This window comes from Podarcis cretensis (genome assembly GCF_951804945.1).
Source record: "Podarcis cretensis genome assembly, chromosome: 8".
In the NCBI taxonomy this organism is placed as follows: Eukaryota; Metazoa; Chordata; class Lepidosauria; order Squamata; family Lacertidae; genus Podarcis; species Podarcis cretensis.
Genome location: NC_137177.1, coordinates 75779266 through 75792793, shown reverse-complemented (window position 1 = coordinate 75792793; position 13528 = coordinate 75779266). Strand labels below are relative to the sequence as shown.

General features: G+C 49.9%; 1 protein-coding gene across 11 annotated transcripts in view; it reads left to right on the top strand.

The window, feature by feature from the left end:
• The window catches only part of SAMD11 (sterile alpha motif domain containing 11), a 333362-nt gene that overhangs the window by 316641 nt on the left and 3193 nt on the right, over positions 1–13528 (top strand). For all 11 annotated transcript variants that reach the window (XM_079986850.1, XM_079986848.1, XM_079986843.1 and 8 more), the window contains 2 exons: positions 5770–5894; positions 11832–11942. In XM_079986850.1, coding sequence (XP_079842976.1) covers positions 5770–5894; positions 11832–11942 — 236 coding nt within the window. The remainder of the gene's footprint in view (positions 1–5769; positions 5895–11831; positions 11943–13528) is intronic.

Sequence of the window (13528 nt, the reverse complement as noted above, 5' to 3'; positions counted from 1 at the left end):
GGTACTGCTCTAGGCAGACTGATGGTCTGACTCGGTAGAAAGCTGCTTTCTGTGTTCATAGTGATGCATTCCCCAAGAGACAACGTGCACGTGTGAGTCGTGTGTGTGTGTGTACACATTGCCTTGCCTTCGTGCCGGGGATGAAAGCTAGATAATGCAAGCAGGAAGACCCAGATAGCGGCTGACGGGAAGATGGAGGGCAGAAAGGGGAAAGGGTAGAGATTTAATATCCGCAAATGATCCAGGAGGCTCTGAATGAGGCTGGCTGCTTTCCAGGGAGGGGGAACAGTGGTGGTGTTGGAGCAGGCTGGGGGGGGGGGACGAGCCAGGGGGAGGAGGCTGGCTCCTCCGGCACTTTGGAGGCGCAGAGCCATTTTCTATCCCCAGTGACAGAAAATTATTGACACGGCAGTCGATTGCCGGGTCAATTCCCCAAGCTGCCTTATGAAAACCCCAGCCGCTGCCAAAATGACCTCATCTCGTTGCAGCCGCGAACCTCTTCTCTCATACACCGCCACCCCCCCTCGCCCACTTGCCCGCCCGCCGGCCCCATCCTCTGGAAAAGGTGAAGGATGGAGCCAGCAAGCAGCTAAAATCTTCCTATCGATCTCCAGACTGGAGAGCAATTAACGCCAGCCTTCCGGGGCCGTTCGGTGACCTCTCCCGGCTCTCGGCAGGGCAGGGGAAGAAATAACAAGATGGATTAAGCCCCCATCCCAGCTTTCTGTGTGGGTCAGTGGCATGGGCCCCATGCGGGGGGGGGGAGGTGCCTGGTGTTTATGGCTTGTTTGGCCTCTTGGACCCACATTGGTGGGAAAGGATAGGAATCTCGCAACCTTGCAGAAATTAGCAGTCCTTTGCTAGGTGGGCCCCACCTCCAAAGCAATGGTGGCTGGTGGTATGTGGGGTGGAAGGCCAGGCACCCTGAAGTAGGTGGAGCCGGAGCCAAGGAAAGGAAGAGCAGACTCATTCTTGTTTTGTTCTCCTCTTCCCTGCTGAGTCCACCACCACCCGCAAGAAGGCTGGCAAGTGGGTAGACTGAATTTGGTGGGGCAGCATCTCACTTGCCTTAATGAGCCATCCTTTGCAGGGTAATCACTCTTGCTCCCTTATAACCTGGCCCTGCGTGGCAAGCAGTTCCCATGATCCATTAAAAGCCCCTTGACCCACACAACTATTAACATAGCTTGAATTCTAGCCAGTATTAGCAACGGCATGAGCTGTAGCTCAGTGCTAAGAACATCTGCTTCGCATGCAGAAGGTCCCAGGTTCTATACCTGGGTAGGGCTGGGCATGTCCCTTGCTTGAAACCCCAGAGAGCCACTGCCAGTCAAGGTAGGCAATACTGAGCTTGGTGGACCAGCTGCCAGAATAGGCAGCATCCTATCCTGCTACATCTTCAGGGAAGAACTGTGGCAAACGGTTCCAGGTTCAATCTCCAGCATCTTCAGGTAGGACTGAGAGAGATTCTCTGCCTGGAACCCTGGATAGCTGCTGCCAGTCAGTGTAGAAAAAACTGGGCTTAGTGGACCAGTGGCCTGACTCTGCATAAGGCAGCTCCCTCTCTTCCTATGCACTAATTGCTGGGGATGGCAAGCGGGAGAGGGCAATGGATTTTGCTCAGGTCCACTGTGGGAAACCAGTTGCCAGTCTGGGGCCAGTGCCTGTGGTCTAGCAGGGCCCTTCCTGTGTTCTCCGCATCTTGTGGGGCCAGAGAGAGATGCTTTGAAACTTCTTGCTTCTGCCCGCACATACTGGCATCCCTTGAGAGAACCGGGTGTGAGAGCTGTGTGGAATTAACGAAGCTGTTCAAAGGAGTCCTCTGAGCCCAAATCCTGGGAAGCTGAGCGTGAAGCATGTGAGACGAAAAGGGGAAAAGACGTCAGCAGGGAGTTGCCTTGCCTTTCTCCTTGTGGGCAGTGGTGCTGATTTGGCCCAGAGGCCGAGAGGAGGAAAATGGGCAGAGGCAAGGAGGTGGGCCCGTTCAAGGTGCCAGTGCCAACCCCCTCCCCAATTAAAATCAGGAGCCTGACCTGATGGGAATAGAATAATCGCCTCTTTATTTGCAGAATGCAAAGGGCAGGCTTCCAGGTGCCTTATCACTGTTTTGGACCACGACTCTCATCCACAGCTCAGTGATAAAGCATCTGTTTGCATGCAGAAGACCCCAGGTTCACTGCCAGTCAGTGTACGCGGCAAAGAGTTAAGATAGACCAATGGCCAGTCTCAGTAAAAGGCAGCTTCCTATGCTTCTGTGTCTTAAGGGACAGGCCACAGCACAATGGCAGAGAGTCTGCGTTGTGTGTAGAAGCTCCCAGCTTCACTCCCTAGCAGCTCCAGGTGAGACATCCCTTGCCTAAAACCCTGGCAAGCCCCTACCAGCCAGTGTAGACAGTACCAAGCTACATAGACAAAATGATTTGATTCGCAGCTTCCTGTGTTCCTAGTAGCTTTCCTCCAAAGCTGCTGGAGGGCACGAGGTTGAGTGAGAATTTGGGCTTTAAGGCATCAAACCAGCAAGCCGCCTCAGTATCCCTGGATACAAACCCCCCCCCCCACGGGCATGGGTCAGTTGTTCCTATTTAACTGGAGTCTGTGAGAGGAGAGCGGTGAAAGGGGGAGTTTGAGAGAGAAATGCACTTCTCCTGAAAGGAGGGTTGGTCAGCTGAACCAGGCGTATTTTTTGGGTCTCTGCACGCTGTGGCTGTTTGTCCTCACAGAGCTTTGACCAGTTCTTGTTTATTTTGGCAAAATGAGGCATCTCCTCTTTCTTGCCCCCCCCCCCACCTCCAGTAACTGCCAATAAATCATTCTGTCTCCTGCCCCCCCCCCCCCCCCGTCCTTCAGCTCAGAATTTTTTACGCCAGCAGACATTCTCTCCATGTGTTTTCCTGGTGACTGCGAAAGGGAGGATGAACTGTCTTGAGATAAATATTTTGGCAGGGTCTGTGTTTGTGTGGCTGTGTGGAAAATACTTGTGGATTCTTACAGGCAAGCTCAGGGGAGAGTTGGCACACCAAAAAAAATGTGTTGGGGAGTGCCTCTTCCTCAAGAAAAAGAAGAAAAAATATTTTCCTTCATGGCAAATGAAAGAATTTGAATCACTTGCCATGGGCACCTGATGTCAGGAAGCTGCTTTATCCACTGGTCTGTTGGATCTCTGTCTACACTGACTGGCAGCAGCTATACAGAATTTCAAACTGCAAGTCTTTCCCAGCTGAGGGGAAGAGGAGGATGCCTGATGGGAATCTGCATGAGTTGCTGTTCTGAGCATGATTCCTCCTAGTCTGCCCTTCATCCAGTTCTGGGAGCTACACTGAGGTGCCGTCCAGAACTCTATAACTGTCCAGGCTAGAAGTGTTCTTCCCCTGAACCTTCTTTATGTGCAGAGGTTATTTGACATAGGTTATACGGAGGTTAGACTACATCCAGAGACTTCCTCATCGCTTCTGTAACCACAAACCTCTGCCTTGTGGATGTGTTTCTAAGTGTATTTGTTGCCCTGGGGCAACAGTACTTTCTCCAAATAGTTAGGCAAACCTGGTTTATGCCTGATCCCTCCCACAAAATGCTGACTAGACCAGAGGCAACCTAGACTGGGGAGAAGAGTTATTTTGGCAAAGTCTTGCTTGCTTGTGCTCAGTGCAGGAGCTGTCCTAGTATGTTTAACCTGCCCATTGGCGGTCAATGGGTGCTGGAAGTAGTGGTGGGAGAAGAAAGGGAGGCCAACAGTAGGCGGAGCCAGAGCTTGTGCTTTGCCATTGAACGCTTTCTCTGTGTCTTGAGCAAAACCAGGTTTTTTTCCTATCAGGCTTGGTTAAAAAGTTGGCAAGAGAAGCCAGCCCTGAAATTGGAGGCTGGAAAAGCCCCTCTGGAAAACAGCTTCTGGTCCCATGGAAGAGTTGGATCAGAGCACTGCCCTATTTTTCCTGTGGGTCCGGAGCGATGCCCCCGTTGCAGAGCCAAAGCGCTGAGGTTCAAGCTGCCCAGCCGAGTACAGAGGAGGTGGCTCTCCTCCGTTCCCATCTACTCGGCCAAGCTGCTATCCTTGGCCGGCCTCTGGAAGGAGGAAGTGCATCATTTGGAACCAGTTGGCTGTTACTGCCAGATCCCTTTGGAGACGCTTGCTTCTCCGGCTGCAGATGGAGGCGTCTCGCCGGAGCCTTAGCTGTGCCTGGAATAATTGAGTTCAATTCCACTTCCTCTATTTACCAAGTCAGTGCCGCACTCTTTCAAATGGGTGGGTGGTGGGGAGGGGGAGGGAGAGAGAGAGAGAGAGAGAGGAAGAAAGAGAGAAAGATCTCCAATGTCTGGCAAAACCAGCTTCAGGTCTGAAAAAAAAGCAAGTCTCTCGGATTAGGAGATTACTAAAGAGGTGAATGTCTGCCTTCACTTAGGCTGCATACACACCATACATTTAAAGCGTATCCCGTCCCCAAAAGAATCCTGGGAGCTGTAGTTTACGCCCTCACCAATCTGCGATTCCCAGCACCCTTAATGAACTACAGGTGCCAGTATTAATGAAGTGGGTGAGATGTTCCTTAACCGTATGGTTTGTATGCAGCTGAAGATCAAGGGTGGCTCATAACCTGTGGGCCCTCTGGTTGCTGGACTCTAGTTCCCATCATCCCTGACCATTGGCCAGGCTGGTAGGGGCTGATGCGAGTGGGAGTCCAGCACCTGGAGGGCCACTGGTTCCCCATCCCTTCTCTTAATTCATCTTAGGGCAGTATACAGACTTTTGAATTTCATAGGCATTCACGTTTCACTAACAAGAGTTCTGTCAAATCTGGAAGATTTCACAGTTTTATAAACAAGATTCAGTGGTAGCTGTTGGGTCCTCAAGTGTTGTTGACGCTGACTGGCAGTGGCTCTCTGAAGGTTTCAGACAGGGGGTCTTTCCTAGCCCTGCCTGGAGATAGCAAGCGATTGAACCCAGGACTTTCTGCATGAACAGCGGGTGCTCTTATCACTAAGCCATGTGCCTGGCATTGTAGTTTTCTGTGATAACAAGTTGCCTGACAGCAGGTAGCATTGCCATCCCTCTACCAGCGAGCTCTTCAACCTGTTCCCTAAAAGGAAGAGGGCTGCCTGTTGTGTCTCTGCACGAGTCTCTGTTTTGAGTGTGCCTTCTTCCAATCGCTCAGGTCCTGTCCCTAGCATCTCCAGGAAGGACTGAGAGATTCCCAGAAATCCCAGAAAGCCACTTCTAATCAGTGTAGACAATATTCAGCTGGATGGACCCAGTGTCCTGACTCAGTATAATGCAGTTTCCCATGTTCCTGAAAAGCTGCCACTTCCTTGAACTCCTTTGTTGTCCTGAGCACATACTTAGAGGTGGTCAGAGACCTTTGCTGGCTGGCCTTAGTGGGGGCTGTTGATGTTGCTTTTCAGTTTGCAGCCCTTCCTGGATTCTACTCCCCCCCCACCTCCCCTCCCTTGACTGCAGCTGAAGAAAATTAAGCACATTGAAGACATTAGTTGGAAATGTGTCATTCCCCCCCCCCCCAGCCCCGCTGTCATTCTCTTGGCTTCCCCACCCTCGGGGCTAGGAATCTCCGGGAGGCCTCGGCGGGCAAATTGACCCTGCCTGGTGTTTTAATTGACAGTTCATTAAAGATGGATGTGTGGCTGGAGGAAAATAATGCAATGGGCAGCAAGGGAGGCCTGGCAGCAGTGTGGCTGTCCGTGTGGGACTTTCGTGATTTATGTTTCCTGTGCCCCCGCCCCAATTTCCCAACTCTCTAAAAACCTTCTCCCCCATTCCAGGCAGCATGGGAGGTCTCTTTTTGGATGGTGAAGACAGCCCAGCGCTGGAGGACGTCAGCAAGTGGACGGTGGAGGACGTCTGCAGTTTCGTGGGCGGTTTGTCCGGCTGTGCCGAGTACACTCAGGTAAACTGCCAAATATTCAGGAGGGGACGGGAAAACCTGGGGCTTTGGGTTCTTACTTTCTCTGCAAATCAACAAGGCCAAGAGTTGCTTTCAGATTCCTGGAGGGCTCTATCAGAGGGCTGCGCTGTTCCCTGTTTGTTTGTTTGTTTGCTTGCTTGCTTGCTTGCTTGCTTGCTTGCTTGCTTCCTTGCTTTAATTCTGCATCCTAACAAACTGAATTCTGCAAGCTGAATAAATTATTCAAAATTTATTCTGCTGATCCCAGTCATGGGGCACTAAAGCGTCTACCCTCCCCCAGCTACTGGAAATCTTGTCTCAATGCCTCTGGCTTTCTGAGGTTTTGCCAGGCCTTGCTTCCGCCTCATAGGGTCTAGAAACTTATGGGATCTTTGAAAAAACATTTCTTTTTTCTAATAAAAAAGTATACATCTCAAGAAGCTGAATACTGCACTCAGTACCACAACTGTCTGCACTTCTTCGTGTCTTTGTAAGTCTACTGTGGCTTGTCTGCAGAGGCTTGGTCATGCACATCCATGTTCCCTAAATACCAGTACGTAAATACTGCCTGCCGCTGCTGACTACACAGTCCTACATGGAAGTAAGCCACACCGTGTTCAAGAGCACTTTCTCTCAAGTACGTATGCAGAGGATTGCACACTAAAGCCCTGTTGTATAGTCCAGTATTACCATTATAAGAACAAAGGAAGCTGCCCTATACTGAGTCAGACTTTAGTCTATGTAGCTTAGTATTGTCTACACTGACTGGCAGTAGCTCTCTGGGATTTCAAATGAAGGATATTCCCAACCCCCCTAACAGGTATTGGGGTTGTAATTTAACATAATTTATCCTTATTAATCCATACAAATTATCCAAATGTCCAGCATACAGTTACCCCAGAGACAGCACAAAAGTTGTTTCATCCGTCACAGGGAAGAATATCATTCAAACTATCCTCTTCAGGATAGCCACACCTTCAAAGATTTTTTTTTTTTTTGGGGGGGGGTGTTCATTGTTAAGACCACTGTGTCCAAATAATATTTAAATAAATAAATGTTAAATAAAATGTTGTTAATAAAAAGTAAAAAATAAATAAAAACAACAACAAATGATAAATATTTAAATAAATGATAAAATATCAATAATTCTTTGTGTGCACACGGTTTTTTAATCTATGGTTGTTATTTACATCCTGGGTTTTTTGATGATCTTTTCCTGATAATTATGTGCAAGCAGCTTGGAGGTCTGAGCTGTAGAACTTAAAATTGCTGGTTAACCCTGTGCATTGAGCAGGGAGGAAGGTGGGTGGGGGAATAAGCCCCAAGGCAAGAGGCCCTTCTGGAACATCCATCACTGCCAAGCGGGGATCATGAAGTGGCTCAGTGTGAGGCCTCCGGTCAGGATACAAAAACCCCGTCTGTTCGTTCGGCACCAGAGTCAGCCAAGGCCTCTTTCTTATAAACACTCCATTGAGAGAGAGAATATCAGCTTCAGGGGAAGGGATCCTGAGATGTGCAACGAGAAGGTGGCTGTATACTTGGAACAGAGAGAAGACCTGCTCAGCAGGGAGGGGAGGGCCAGAGCTGAGTGGCAGAGCATCTGATTTGCAAGCAGAAGGCCCCAGGTCCAATCCTTGGCATCTCCAGCTGGGACTGTCTGAAATCCTGGAGTCCCAGTTGGTACTGATGCTAGATGGACCAATTTGGTCCCATGATTCTGCACAAGGCAGCTTCCAGGGCCCCTATGAGGCACATGCCCTGCAGGCAGAAGGTCCCGGGCTTGATCCCCAGCATCTCCAGGGAGCTCTGGAGAAGAGCCTTGCCTGAAACCCTGGAGAGCAGCTGCCAGTCAGTGTGAGCATGGGCCTGGGATCTGACTTGGTACAAGGCAGCTTCCTATGATCCTATGGAAGCCAAACATTCAGAACAGCAATGCCCTTCAGGGAAAGGAGTGCTTTGCACGCAGGAGGCTCCGATCCTGGCATCTCCAGGTAGGGCTCAGCGTATACCTTGCTTGAAACCCTGGAGATCAGAGAGCAAGGCAGCTTCCTTTGTTCCAGTGTGCCATGTTCCCCTTCCAAGAAAGAGTCCCACAAAGCAGGGCTAAGGAGGAGGAACTGGTCAAACCTTCTAACCTGAATCAAATACGTCAAATACTATTATACGTTTCTAACTGTCCTAAGCAAAATATAAAAATAAGAACTAAGTCTATTACTCTTAGACCAATTAAAGTGTTTGGACCTAAGTTAGCCACACTTGTTAGCATCAATGGGTCTACTCTTGAGTAGGACAAGCACTGGGCTACAGCCCAGTGTTTATTTCGTTTTTCAAACCACCTCCCACGAGGCACCCCAAAACGTGCCTCTTTAAGCACAGCCGGCTCTCTCACCTGCCAGTGAAAGGAGGAGGCCTCCCTGCGGCTCTCAGGCCCCCTGCTTTCCAAATAATTTGCCCACCCCCTTCCCCCAGCCAATTGGGAATGCATCAGGAGAGGCTGTGACGCCCTTTCTGCTTACAGGGTCGTCGTTTTTTCCTGTCTCTTTCTGGGTGGCAGGCGGGTGGTGCATTTTCAAGGCAGGGCCTGCCCCCTGCTCCCCCCCCCCCTCCACCGCTGCCGCCACCCTCTCACACACTGTGCAAGTGCTAATCCCCTCATGACACGCTTCATTAAAGCCCCCTCTAAGGCTGGGGCTTCTGCAGGGCGGCAGCTGTGGCAGCTGGCTTTTGGGGGGGGGGAGGGTCAGAGGCACGAATGGGATGGAGAGGGTGAGAATTGGCGGGAGATGCAGAAGGCTCTGTGTAGGTGGGACTGCTATATATTACTATTATGACATTTCTATAGCATCTTACAGTGAAATGTCGCCCCGAATGAAACCCTGGAGATCTGCTTGCCAGTCATTGTGGGTGATGCTGAGTTATACAGACTGGTGGGCTGTTCTGATCTAGAGCATCAAGTGCATACTGCATACTGGACCAGGGCTGTCCTAGAATGGACCGCCTCCAATACAGGCATCTGATCGAACCCTGGCATGTTGCCCATGCTGGCTCTCAGATGCAACCTAAAACTAGGGTTGCCTTAATATAAATGAACATGTCATTAGCTAGGTATAAGTATTATTGCCGATAGTGGATGCAGTATGTAGAAAGCTAAGCAGGCACAAGGCAAATGCTCTACCACTGAGACACGGTCCTTCCCTTCCCATCAAAATGGTCTTGAGCTGGCCTAGCACCTTCCTCTCTGTCCTATTCTAAAAACTGCAGCTTTTCTTTGTTCCTTCTCTTTCTGTCTCTCTCTGACACACACATCCCTCCCTAGTTTGCTTTGTCCTTTCAGTCAGATGGCAGTGGGTTGAATCACCTTTGCCAAAATGGCTCCCATCTTCCAAGTGGGAGCATCCAGCTATTTCCTAGCTTTTCTGGGCCATTTACCTGTACTTTCAAAGACGTGTACTTTCATCACTAAGGAACTTCAAGCAGTGCCCCCCCCCCCAAAAAAAAACCCTTAACTTTCTCCAGTCCAAAACCCAGACTCCTCCATAGCACCCCTAGTGCAGAATAGAGTTGTGGCAACACTCTAAAAGGCCCTCCCCGCTGTTTTTCTCCTCTCTTGCAAGAATCACTTGGAAGCCATCCGTGTGCACCTACTGGCATGGGCAGGACAAGCATGCCCTCTCAGCTCCCGGCCTTGTGCTTCCTCCAGGCTGAACAAGACAGCAAGCAGGGTTGCTGAGAGTTCTTCCAACCTTCACCAGCCACCCCAGAGCTCCCTGTGCAGAGAGTTGCACTTTCACAGTGGTGCTTTCCAGGCAGCCTGATCCAGAAAAATACAATCCCCCCACCCTATTAACAAGGTCTCTTGAGTGAGCCACAAAGACCAAGAAGTTTGGAGGAGGGGGAGGTAGTGAAGGAGGAGGAGGAGGGGGAGGAAAAAGGGGTTTGGCACAGAACGAGTTAAAGGGATAAGGCCCTTTCCTTTTTCCTTTTGGTCCACAGCGGGGCTCTGCATTTAACAGGTTTTTACTGTGCAAGAAAGCCAGGCCGCCGGGGAGACCCAGCACTACAGAGCTGTCTGCCTGCTTTCTCTCCTCCAAAAACCGCAGCTGCCGGGGAGGTCTGGCACAGAGCTGACCTCCGCTCTTGCCAGCAAAAAACAAGCAACCGAAAGAAAAAAGCCGGCCACAGCGTTTGCATTAGGAATAAAGCAGGGGGCAGTGGGAGGAAGGCTGTCTTTGCTCAGCGCAACCCTGTATTGGAAACAGACACACACACACACACACCCTTGGTGCTCTCGGCCCCTGGGACCGTCCATCTGTGTCTTGATGGCACGTTGCATCGCACACAGCTTGGCATGGGCTCCAGGGAGGCCTGGAAGCAAGCGTGGCAGAGCGCAGGGATGGTTTTTTGGCTGTCAGCCAAGCTGGCCTGCTGGGTCACAGGGCAGGGATAGGAGACTGTGCTCCTGAGCAGCCTTGGCTGGAAGAGCCCACCTATAAAAAGAAGATCCAGAAGGGGAGGAAGCTGCTGTCGGCTTCCTTTTTGTTATTATGATTTAAGGAAAAAAGCTTGAACAGCAGGCTCCCATCTGTGCCTGCCTCTGAATCGCCAGCTTTAAGAGTACGGGGCAAAACGAGGTAATAGTCAGTTGTCTCCAGTAGTGGCCCTACTCAGAATAGACCCCTTGGATTTGATGGACATCTCTAACTTGGGCCCATTAATTTCCGGGTGTCTACCAGTTCACAAATGGGCAAAAGTCAACAGCAGAATAACAAGGATAAAGCCTTTTAAAAAAAAAACACCACTGCATAATTGAAATACATAGTAAATCAACTACTTTAAAAAGATCAATAATTAAACTATGTAATAAACAAGCCATTAAAACAATATTCAAAGCAGGAGGTACAAGAAGTAAGAGCATTGAGTTTCTCTCTTCAGCCTGATTGCAATACTTCAGGTACTCCCCTACTTAGAATCATAGAATTGTAGAGTTGGAAGGGACCCTGAGGGTCATCTAGTCCAACCCCCTGCAATGCCGGAATCCCAACTAAAATGCCCTTGACAGTATTATAATTAGAAGACAAGCACAAAAGGAAGAGGCCTGGGGTAGACATTTCCTCCCCCGTCCAAATGCTTTCTTTGCAGGGTGCTTTTTCTTCCTATTTTCTTTCTTTCTTTAAAGTTTTACTAAGTTTCCCAGTATTAGATAAAATGGAAGGAAGAAATCACGAACAACAAATACAAAACAAAATAAAAAAATCCTTCCAGTAGCACCTTAAAGACCAACTAGGTTAGTACTTGGACAAGTAGTTGGTTAGTAGTTGGTCTTTAAGGTGCTACTGGAAGGAATTTTTTTATTTTGTTTTGACTATGGCAGACCAACACGGCTACCTATCTGTAACTGGAACAAATACAAAAAACTGGTCCCCTTGAGAGAGAGGAGCAATATCGTATTGTTCACGAGTCTCTGATTATGTCACTGGATGGAAATACCCATGCCATTATGACGAGCCAGTTGCTGGGGGGTGGGGCGCTGTATGGGTCTATAACCTTATTTAACAGAACTAATGGGCAGGAAGCAGTCTGCATCAAAGTGATCGCAGATGCTCTCTTTTTGAAGCGTAGGATGGGGTTCGCATCCACACACACAGAGCCCACCTGCATTCTGAAATGCAACACTGCAGCTTAGCTCACCACCTTACCCACACGTAGACCCAACCTCATTAGGTTGGCAAACAATAATGATATAGGCTCACATCAGTGTGTGTGTGTGTGTGTGTGTGTGTGTGTGTGTGTGTGTGTTAGTCTTGCTTTGTGTTCACCAATAGACTCGACTTCGTATAAGGCAGCTTTCTGTGTTTCTCTTAAAACACAGCACTCAGATCCCAAGTAGCTCTCCTCTGGGCTCCTCTTACCCACACTGCTTTCTGCTTCTGCCCCTGACAGGTCTTCCGGGAACAGGCCATAGATGGCGAGACTCTGCCCCTCTTGACAGAAGAGCACTTACTGAATAACATGGGGTTAAAACTGGGACCCGCATTGAAGATAAGGTCACAGGTAAGAGTGCTCAAGATGCAGCAGGCCAGAACCTCAGAATCCAGAATTCCTGTTGACATTTGTCTTCAATAAGATTAAGGGCTGCAAGGCTGGCGGGCAGCTGGGGTCTAAGGGCTCAAGTGGCCTATTCCAACCAGACATTTGTGTGTGTGAGTGGATGAACAGAACCCAGGGCAGGTGGAAGTGAGGGTGGGGGAATCACACTTTTGAATGCTCTCCTCTTTACACAGAGAGGCATAAGAAGTGCTTGCTGGGTGGCCCACCTAGTCCAGCATCCTGTTCTAACAGTGGCCAACCAGATCCCCTAATGGGGAATCGGCAAGCGGGACCTGAGCACAAGAGCAGCTCCCCATCTCCTGTGGTTTCCAGCAACTGGTATTCAGAAGCACACTGCTTCTGACTGGCAGAGCACAGCCACTGTGGCTAGTAGCCATTGGGAGCCTTTATCTAATCCTTTTTTAAAGCCATCAAAGTTGGTGGCCATCACTGTTTCTCCAAACCTAAGAAGTTCCAAGGGACACGGGTGGCGCTTTGGGTTAAACCACAAAGCCTAGGGCTTGCCGATCAGAAGGTTGGCGGTTCGAATCCTCACGACGGGGTGAGCTCCTGTTGTCCAGTCCCTGCTCCTGCTAACCTAGCAGTTTAAAAGCACCTCAAAGTGCAAGTAGATACCGTAAATAGGTACCGCTCTGGTGGGAAGGTAAACGGTGTTTCCGTGCGCTGCTCTGGTTCGCCAGAAGCGGCTTAGTCTTGCTGGCCACATGACCCAGAAGCTGTACGCCGGCGCTGCAACCCCAGAGTCGTCCACAACTGGACTTGTCAAGGGTCCCTTTAAGGAGTTCCAAATGCTGTAAGCCTTCCTCATAGGGGAGTTGGCAACATCTCCCTGGAAAGTTGAAACTAGCTAATAAGCACATCCCATGATAAGGTATTATGGAAGGATGGCATTCCTTTTCTGCAGCCTGACAGGGTCCCACTCTGCCACTTCATTCTATAGCATCTGTAGGTCAGGCCTGTGCTGATGGGGCTCTGGATTCACCTGCAATAGCAGCTTTATACATTTCCTTTGCCTTCTACTGTAACCCAAAAGCTTGCACGCTCACATACCGGTCGATAAGTTGTTTTGGTAGAACAAGGCTGGGGAACTTTTTGCCCTCCAGATTCCCAACTCCCATCACCCCTCATCACTGGTCACATAGCTTGGGGCCTGACGGGAGTCCAACAGCACTTGGAGGGGGCCACTGGTTCCCCACTAAGTGCAGTAGAAGGTGCTTTTCTAAGTACACCTCCCCCCCCCCACCACCACACACCTTTTCTCAGTGCGCTCTGGAAACAGGGCATAGGAAAGGGTTCAAATAGGAGTCAGAGGTCTAGGTGTTTTGCTAGCTTTTGAGCACTATCTCTTTCTTCCCGCCCCCCAATTTTTTCCATCACCCGCCACCCACCACCAAAAGCTGCAGGATTAACATCATTTGCACGCACATACTGGTCCTTGGTTTCTTCTTCCTCCATAAAGGCTGCTCGCTTTTCCCCATCACAGTCTTCATTTGCAGTCAACAATTTAATGGTAGCCCCCTGCCCTCTCC